This window comes from Cupressus sempervirens, chromosome 10 (genome assembly GCF_028749045.1).
Source record: "Cupressus sempervirens isolate cs-2001-9-10 chromosome 10, ASM2874904v1, whole genome shotgun sequence".
NCBI classification, from domain to species: domain Eukaryota; kingdom Viridiplantae; phylum Streptophyta; class Pinopsida; order Cupressales; family Cupressaceae; genus Cupressus; species Cupressus sempervirens.
This window is the reverse complement of record NC_143127.1, coordinates 613110871-613120823: the sequence shown is the minus strand read 5'-3', so window position 1 is coordinate 613120823 and position 9953 is coordinate 613110871. Positions and strand designations below refer to the sequence as shown.

The 9953-nt window shown below is 36.7% G+C and overlaps 1 protein-coding gene across 1 annotated transcript; it reads right to left on the bottom strand.

Moving 5' to 3' along the window:
• Nucleotides 1-6690: 6690 nt before the first annotated feature.
• LOC149535336 (cyclin-dependent kinases regulatory subunit 1) lies at nucleotides 6691-8759 on the bottom strand. Its single transcript, XM_089806155.1, has 5 exons — nucleotides 8629-8759; nucleotides 8447-8538; nucleotides 8227-8310; nucleotides 7162-7222; nucleotides 6691-7044 (listed from the first exon to the last, which is right to left on the bottom strand). The coding sequence occupies exons 3-5, from the start codon at nucleotides 8277-8279 to the stop codon at nucleotides 6922-6924; spliced, it is 237 nt and encodes a 78-aa protein (XP_089662281.1). The 5' UTR covers nucleotides 8280-8310; nucleotides 8447-8538; nucleotides 8629-8759; the 3' UTR covers nucleotides 6691-6921.
• Between the last annotated feature and the right edge of the window lie 1194 nt (nucleotides 8760-9953).

Below are 9953 nucleotides of genomic sequence, written 5' to 3'. Positions count from 1 at the left end.
GACCTTCAAGCAAGGTTGACACAATGGGAGTTCCCTTGATTTGCTCGAAGAACAAGGGATGCATATAGAAGCCATCATTTGCAATATCAAAAACATCAACAGAGTAATTATATAACTTAATTTCATCAATTGTTAGCCTAGACCAATACCTCTCCCTAGTTTGGTATTCATTATGACATCCAACCAGTAATCTTCAATGTTTGGAACATGTCTGTAAGCATATCCCAACTTCAAATGATCTCTTACAAATTGACCGGGTCATATTGAGGCCTAAGTACCTCATAATCAACCAATTTGATCTTGCTCTCAAAACTTTTTACTAGATTCTGAGCATGAGATCTAGAAGCACACTAATAAGGTCCAACTACTACTATTGGGAAGGAAATTCTAGCTATTTTCTTTACATTAGAACACAAGGTGTTCACTTCTAGTATTTTTCGACATAATTCAACAAGAACAACCTTGTCCTCAAGGTACCTAGGGAGCCTTTTGGGAAACCCATCAAAAGCACCGATCCATAGGTAGGAGAAGCTCGATAATTGGATGAAAGAGCATCCGAACTGGGCTATAACTGAAATAGCTTCTCGTGAAAATCTTCGATCTGGGCAGCCCTACAATTCCCGGCACAATCTCATAATGTAGGCATCATTCACTTTCACATACTTTTCGAAGCTCCTCTATAGCTGAAGGTGAGGGTAGAACTCATACACCCTCGTACTCTCATCATAGTCTTCGATCCTGGGAAGACCTAGCCACAAGTGATGCGTGGCTAAGGCATATATTAAATATGAGGACATATTGAAATGCTTGAATGCCTTAGCTGAATTTAACCAAGAGGCAAGCTCATCACCTACAATTTCGACCCAGTCGATCAGCAATTCTTCGGCACATATGGCTTGCACCAAGAAGAAGTGATGCTCAATGAAATCCAAAATTTCTTCCTTTCCTTTCAATCTTAGCAATAGTGTCAGGATGTCGACAATTTCTCTTTTCAAATTGGTTCGGAAAAGGGTTTTCAGCATTTTGCTCTTCTTTGAACGAGGTGTTTGGAACCAAGTTCTTTGCATATCCTCTCTTCTCAAAGTCTTATTTTCATTTAACATAGATGCAGAGGGCCCAAAAACAATGTCACGGTATTCTTCCTTCACTGGCACACTGAATGTAGATTGCATCAAGGCCTTATTTATCGAGAGAAGGATAGACTGATCAAGAAGCAAGATTTGCTTTGTTTCCAGATTATATCTCTCGATACACTCTCTTACTAGTTCTGGAGCCTGCACAGCCATGGGAAATCCAGCGGCTTCCATCAATCCACTTTCCTTCAACTTTTGGGTAATTGGATGGATAGGCTGAGAGTTAAGCCTCCTGTGGAGATCACCTAAGTCATAGAATTTGAATGAAGTAACGAAGAAATCCTTCAAATCACTTTCCAAGCCTATGAGTTGATCATAACCTACTGCTTTGATTGTCATTTGCTTATAATTTCAAGGGGGGGGAGGGGGGAGGAAGGGGGGGCAATCTACTCGATAACTAGCCGTTAAAACAATGAGGAAGCAAGTTTGAGGCAAATCCAATCAAATAGATGCAAAAATCCGAACATTGGCGCCACACAAACGAAATTAAACACAACCAACAATCATAACGGTAGGATTTGCAATAAATTTAATAATTAATGGCTATTTAAAAGCTTTTTGTTTCTATGCATGTAAGGATCAATGAGCCCAAAAAGCATATTACTCTCTTAAAGTGATATAGTAGCGTGAAAAGCCACTTACCAAACCAAGGGATTTCAGTTTAGTGGAAATTCTCTCATTTACTTCAAAATCTGGAACAAAGATTCACACGATAAGTCTTTATATACTGGGGAGAAAGCGTAGATCCATCTTTCCGTAGCTTATCTTTCCTTTGATTCGAGATTGAAGTGCAAGCAATAATCCTTCAATACCTCGAGCACTTCATTTTCTTATTCTCTACATCAAGTATTTGAATTCTTGATCTCCTGTATATCGGAAATGCACCTTTACAACTGACTTTACCAAAAGCGTCTTTCTAGCACCTCCGCAGAATATTCTCATAGTATACTTGCATAGTTCTTTATCTTTCTTGTCTTTCGAAGAAGTAGCCTTTATATTTCCAAAGGACGGAAAACTCCTCTAAGACCAACACTTTTTGAGGGAAGAACCACTGTAAGGCATTTTCCCTTGTTTTGGTTAGTTAACTTGTGTATCCTCGAGATGAAATTTCGAGCATGGATTCACCATCACAGGCTCGAATTTATTCCTTTTCAGCATCATGCCTGGGTCCCATTGATGCATAAAATCTTTGAATGGAGCACGAGCCTTGTTGGCTTCGGAAACAAAACCGAATAGTTTTGTTTCCATCAAGTGAGCAGCAGAAAACATGCAAACCCGTTTCTCTACACATAAATGGATTTTGACCTCGGAACTTTGACTTGGGACTTTCTTAGCTGTAGCTTTCACTTCTCTAAATCCTTTCATCATAAGTCAAGCAAGTTTATATCTATGAATGCTATTGTGACTCTGATCTTTGGGTTCCTGCTCGATGAAGTTCGCTAAGGCAGATAGCCAGTCAGATGATTCAAAATCCGAAGGAAACGAAAATGCTGGAGCAAGAGAAATATCATGGAAACAAGGACTCACTTCTCATCAAGAAGATGCTCAAACCATATCCCAACCAAACCTAAATCGCCTAAGCCACAATGCATAATTACAAGAATCCTGCATGCAAAAAACGAAAAAGTGAAGCAAGGGAGACCCAAAAAAGACATGAAGTGGGAGTCTTGGAAACTTGATGAGAAGTGAGTCACCTAGGGGCTATCTCAACAAGCAACTGGACAAAATTGCAATGAATGCCAACAACTACAAACTTAAAAGGGATAGACTAAAAGTTGGCAACACTATTGTAAAAAAACTAACAGAGGAAAGAAAAATAGAGTGCTATAGATTACACATGGAGGCTGAATGCAAGCCTAGCTCTGCCCTTTGTAATGCCTCAGCACCCACAGCTATCTACTCATAGTTTTCAACCTATCTCATCTAGTGATTGTGTCACTTGTAGTGTGAGGGCCATAAAAACTTGAAGGAAAGAGGAGGGGGCTGGTGATAGTGAGCAACTAGGGTCAGCTACAACCTTTTTCAATACATAGGCACAACAATTGATAGAAAGTTCCATTGCTGATTTCCTTTTTGCCCATGTCATCCCATTTCATGTGGCCCGTTCTGCTTTGTTCAAGAAAATGAACAAAGATGTAGGTACAGGATGAGGCATACTTGAATAAAGATTGTTTGTTCTATTATGATGGATGGGTGGACCGACATTAGTTATTGACCACTCATCAACATCATGGTCACATGTGCAGCTGGCTCTATTTTCTTAGAGCCGTTGATCATTTTGGAAAATGCAAAGGATGCAGATTTTCGGTTTAGCATTCTGAGAGAGGCCATAGAGGAGGTTAGGCCCTAATATGTGGTTCAGTTGATCATTGATTCAGCCTATGTGAGCAAGTTGGCTGGTATGATGGTGGAGGGTGCTTACAAGCACATCTTTTGGACTCGTTGTGTTGATGCATTGAACAATGCATTGTTGGACATAGGAAAATTGTTTCAAGTAAAGCAAGTGGTGACACAAAATAGAGGTATTCAAATGCTCATTTGCAACCACCACACGTCACTTGCTCTCTTCAAGATGTTTTCAAAGAAGGAACTTCTCAAACTTGTAGGGACAAGATATGTCAATTACTACATTTTGTTAGAGAGTATGGTTGAGGTGCATGATGCTCTACTGAGGATGGTAGTGAATTTAGAGAGGAATCAATGGCCTATTTCAAAAACTCCTGAAGGAAAAGCCATCAAACAAAGGATCCTTGATGACAATTGGTGATCCAATGTGAGATAAGACATTGTTGATTCTCATTTTTAATTAAAAATCACAAATTTCTTTTGATTTTCAGATTTTTTAATTCCTGAAGTTAATTAAGAGATTCTGATTTTCAGTCATTTAATTTTTTAAAAATTTGATTTTGACATTTTGATCTTATTCTTGTCGCAGATGTTGCTCCATCATCTCTCTTGTTGTAGATGTCATCAAATATGCTGATACAGACTCTTGTAACCTTGGAGACATACACAAGACTATGGACAGCATGCTTCAGAAAATGAAGCAAAAAATTTTGTCTCGTGATAAACAGTTGGAGTTTTATGAGTACATTGTACCAAATTTCATGTGAAGGTGGAATGCTATGAATACTCCATTTCATATGACAGCCTATGCACTAAATCCAAGACGGTATGAGCAAAGGCTTAATCGTGTTCCTTCCAAAGATGATGAGGAGAGACGTGGGGATTATGAAGGCCTTTCAAGCAAGGCATTCAGCTCAATATTCTAGTATACTTCATGAATGATGGGTTCACAAACCTTGAAAGTCCAGACTTTAGCACACAGAGGCGAAAATGGATAGAGCAGTAATGGCACATAAAAACCTTGTCGAATGGTGGCAATGGCATGGGGCAGATGTCCCACAGTTGGGGACACTTAAAATTCATCTCCTCTCACAGGTTGCTAGTTCCTTGATTATAAAGAAGAATTGGTCTGCGTAGAACTTTATCCGCTTCATAGAGAGGAATAGGCTTACATCGTGATGAGTAGAGAAGTTAGAGGTTCTGCATAGGACTATACAACTTATGGATCACATGACTCCAAATAATCAACAAACTCCAGCTTTATGGAGGGATATTGATCCCAAGGATCCCACCCAAGTTGATGAGGATGACACACCAGTCGGATTGCTTGGTGTTCTATTGGATGATGCAACCTTTGAGGCTCAAGCTAACAATGACAGTGACACTGATATGGATCAAGATTAGGGGCAGCCGTCATACTATCTTAGTTTTCATTCCAACTTCAAAGTTTCAGATTTTGAGTCTTCTAACATTATAGGATACATTGATGCAAAGACAATTGGATCTTGATATATGATATGATACTTTTAAAATTTAAGTCCTTAACTTTTCATTTTGTTGAACATGCAGACTTTGCGCATTTTGATATATGGTATGATACTTTTCATTGTGTCAATGAATTATATCTATGAATGTATGAAATTTAAATTTGAACTCTCATTTGATTCAATTTGATGTTGTCTTATGTTTCTACTCTATGGTGATTCAATTTGATGTCATCTTATATTCCTATTCTATGATGATTCAATTTGATTCATTAGATACTATGTTCTATATATGAATGACATTGATTCAATGATTTTGGACTTCAGATTAAAATATGTTTTATTATGTTTGCTATGATAAATGTTACAATATTATTATATAATTCTAAAATTCGTGAATATATTTAAAATCTCTGATTTTCATGTATGATAAGTTACGGGATCTTGCATGCAGGCCTAAATCCTAATTATGGTGTGACTCTAGTACTAAATCCTCCCAAATTCCACCCAAGCATCCAAATTCCCTATGGGTTCTCTAGCTGGAATCGAGGCGGAATCCAATGGAATCCATGGTCACCCAAGGTTATGGACGTCCAAAAATGGGCCTCAAATGCCATTTTTTATTTTTGTGAACCTATTGAGCATATTAAACCCTAATTTTGACCATAAAGCATGCATTTGGTCAGTTTGTGGTCATTCATTCATCTCTCAAGCATTTTTCACCATTTTTTGGTTCAAATGAGGTTCAAGTGGTACAAAATGTTGATCTTGATTCCAATGAAGGACTTTGATTCTTATGAAGATAATGAAGATGAATTTGGATATTAAATGTGAAATATGGCTTGTGTTTTAAATTTTCATCGTGCAGACATTTTTAGACTTTTGCAAAGTATGAATATGATATAAGAGGTGTTTTACTCGTAATTTTATTGGCAATTATGCATTCATGAGTATTACACTTCTAACTTCTTCTTTAATATATGTTTGATGTTTTGAACCAATGATGAATGAACATTGAAAATGTATGAATCTATTAATATACATACATACATGTGTGTGTGTTTGAAAAAATCTATATATAAGCATGTGGTACAAGAACCTGCCCAAAAAAAGAATTTTGCCAAATCAACCCAAGTCTAAGTCAAAACCAAGATGGGCAATTAGCATGCACACACACACACACACACACACACACACACACACACATGTGCCCTTGAAAGGTCTTGGGATTGCCACAAATACCAAACTAACGGTAAATGGTAAGGCCCCTGCCACCAAGCCTAAATTAAGGTCTTTTTGGCACATCATTTTTCTAAGTTTTCACCAATTTCAATCATGCACCAAATCCACTAAAAGGAGCACTTCTAAGGGCCGTCCAATGCTAGAAACTTATCACTTGACATGCAAAAGTGCACCTTCAAGAAAGCAATGTTTCTCTCTATTATAATTTATTTTGTTAAAACACCAATGCAAAAAATAGAATACATTTACACATCAAATTTATTTAAGTTTAAAACAGATGAGACTTTGATTATCCTATTCCAATGGTTGGGATCTTGAGAATGAACTTCAGCCTGATGATGTCAAAGTAGCATGACAAGTTGCACGAAAAACTCAATGAACTTAAGAATCAAGATTAAATGTAACTTAGCAATGTTTGGATTATAAGTACTATAAACAGAAGTATTTTATATTTAGAGCGGCAAAAATCTACTCACAAATCCATGTGTCAGAAAATGATTCTTGATCCATTATAATAGATAAGAAACTTTATCAAAGTGCAGAGAATGATAAAACTGTGTTCCAAATGAAATCTTTTTAGTATAGCAAAGTCAGATTCTGAAGTGATGAATCAGGCCTATTAGCATAAAACAAAAGAGATAATTCAAGTAAGAAGTGATGCCGTGAGATGGCTCGCCATTGTCTTGTAAGTTTTTCATAGAGTTGTAATAGTATGTCTACTGTTGATTTTGCTGAAAATTTAAAGGCCTGCGAAATAGCATAATGTGAGGTTCAGGGCGGTGAATTGCATAATGCACCCACCCACGTGACTGCTGGACTCCAATAGCTCGCCATTCATTCTGCGACAACACAAAAGGATGTTAGAAGTCATATCATTAAACATACCAATTCACAGGCAAAACATTTTTCACAAAAAAAGAAAAAAAAAAGATTCAACTGTCTTGTATCATAATCACCTCTGAAAGTAGTCGGTTCTTGGGAAGCAACTTTGCAACATCTGGGGTAAGGACCACATGCCTGAAGATGCAGCATTCATTTAGGCATACAAGAAAATCTGACACGTACTAAAAATTATAGTAAATTACTGATCGAGTTGCTTGATCCATCAAATCAGCATAGTTGCATCAATGATTGCATGCCAATTTAAAAAAAGACTTCTCATTTTCGTATGGAGATTCCTTGATAGTATTGTGGTTAAAAGCAAGCATAAATAGTAATACTAGTATATGCATGTGAGTGAGAAAGTGCCCAATGCAAGTGTGGGTTTCAAGGCATTAAAGCTCAGGAGTTACATGTAGACACTAGATACAGCCCATATGTAACTGTAAGTGAATCTAGATCTCCTAACTGTCAGATGTATAAGTTAATTTGGAGATGAGGACCAAGACAGATACCAATATAGCCCACGTATCTCTTATGTGAGGCTAAACACCTTGGAAAAACACACCTAGTAAAAATGCATTGTCATGGCCAAGCTAGAACCTCACAACTTGTAACCCAGGGTATCAACTCATGCACAAGGTCTATATTGCAATGAACCCAGCTGCATATTAAGGGCAATTTATTATGTTGGGCTGCAGAGTACGCTTATGGCTATATGCGCGCTTATAAACTCTTAAATAGGTGAACACTACAGTTCGAGATAAGCATTAATCCACACTGGAACAACAATATTCAAGCCTTACGTTGGCAGTTTTAAAAGCCTCCCTGATGGTCTGCGTTCAAAGCAAACGCGTTCTTTGATCCCTCAGCATCATCAGCTCAAAATCAACAACTTAGATAAAAGTATTATATGAATTCCAGACGCCTACATAACATCTTCCAATCCCAACGAAGAAGAAAAAGCAATTGGTATAAATAACTAAGAAAATATATTTCTACATCAAACAATTCACCCACAATCAAAATTATATGTTAGCCTTGAACTAATCAAACGAGAATGAAGAAATCGGGATACAATTAACTAAAGAAACAAGAATGCAATTAACAATGTAAATAGGACAAAGATGTGCTTTATATACCTGTACTCATAAGTGTCATCGAAATACTTGTCAGAATACTGAATTTCAGGCATATTGATAGAATTAAACCGCACCGACTAAAATCTGATGTAGGAAAATAAGAAATAAAACAAAATGTAACAGACCAAAAAAAGATACTAGATTTGACAAACTAAACATGAAACAGGATATGAAGAGAGAGTAAATAGAAAATCGAGCGTGCCCAGTTAGTAACACCCACCTCGGAAAGAAAGAGCTAATAGGCCAAATCAAGATCGAATTTTGAAATGCCCTTCAAATCGCACAAAGGAAAGGCCGCCAGCAAGTGAGAGACTGAACCAGTAAAACGGAGCGTTTATTGGGAGGCAGCAAAAACCAAATAGACAACAATGGGTTTTTATATCGTTTACAGAACCCACTCACATTCAATCCCCCCTATAATAGCATTCGTGTTGTATGACGATTGGAGCGAGTCCAAAACGTAGCCGATGGGATTTCCCGCCCAGTCTCCCACATCTTTAAAAAACGACTCGGTCAAGCTATTAATATATTATGCACCCATTGAAGAAAAAAGCAATTGGTACGTGTAATCAAGTGCTAAGAGTAGTTTTTATTATATTTTTTTTATTAAAAAAAAGTCTAATCCTTGATACATCATAAAATATATTAATCAGCTTTTAGTTCCAAGTTATATTTTTCTGTCTTCTTTCTTAGTCATTATCTTCTTTTTCTGCCTCGGATCAAATCAAAGTCTTTCTATAATCTAATCATTGTACATCTTGCAATTATGTTATCGATAAAGTTTGAAAAAGTCAAGAAACATGAATCCAAAAATGGCATAGAAATGAAACGTACCGTGATAAAAGCATTTTATTAAACAAAAATTAAGCATACATCTAAATCATTAGAAAATATATCTAGTAGTGTGAAGTAATCATTATATCTTGAGCAACGTGACTATCAATTTGTTACACCAAAGGGTATTTCATCATCTCAATTACATAAAAATACAGTAGTAATAAACCTATGTTACTCTACCAGCATAATATGGGGAAAAGAGGCTCCCCATCATTTTGAATATCCATTGAGTCCTATCCGGATGGTTCCAAAACCTCTAAACTCACCTCAAACTCATTTTCCCAAGCTCCACACCATTTTCCACAATGAATTTGTCTATCCAATCATATTGCCTTGAGATGTGAAATGTAGGCAGTGGGTAAAAACTAAAGAAGGACCCCTAAAACTTCTCCAGGATAATGAGAAGTAGACAATGGTTGAAATTCTAAAACTATAAACCATCTCTAATCAAAATGGAGTCCCTATATTAGAATTTTGACTTTTTATGTATGACCTTCTTCTATACCTATATTAGCTAATTCAATTGCTCTTTGATTGCCCTACCAATAAATATAATTGATTGTGATCTTGCCAAAGGTTTGACATAGAGAGAGTGCTCTATATAAAATTAAGTCTAGTCTCCAATAAATGAGGAATCCTTTCATTATAGCATGTTTATTATAATTGGAGAATCTCCTTCTATCTCTACATTGTTGCAACCAAGAGTTTTATATAGTTCTAGTCCTTCAACTAAAGTTGTTAATTATGCCCAATTAGTAGTTTCTATTCCTATATATCTTGCTAACTTTCCTATCTCCATGCCTTTTGAGTTATGGATACTAGATCCAATGCCTGCTCTACTCAGATTCCCTCTTGAAGCTTTGTCAAGATTGAGTTTATACCATCCCTCC

What these genes read in the sequence shown, in the direction of transcription:
- LOC149535336 (XM_089806155.1), bottom strand. Translation starts at nt 8,279, where the DNA reads ATGCCTGAAATTCAGTATTCTGACAAGTATTTCGATGACACTTATGAG. An exon ending in GATGACACTTATGAGTACAG is followed by an intron (nt 7,223 to 8,226) that starts GTATATAAAGCA and finishes CTGCATCTTCAG; the next exon opens with GCATGTGGTCCTTACCCCAG. An exon ending in AGAACCGACTACTTTCAGAG is followed by an intron (nt 7,045 to 7,161) that starts GTGATTATGATA and finishes GTGTTGTCGCAG; the next exon opens with AATGAATGGCGAGCTATTGG.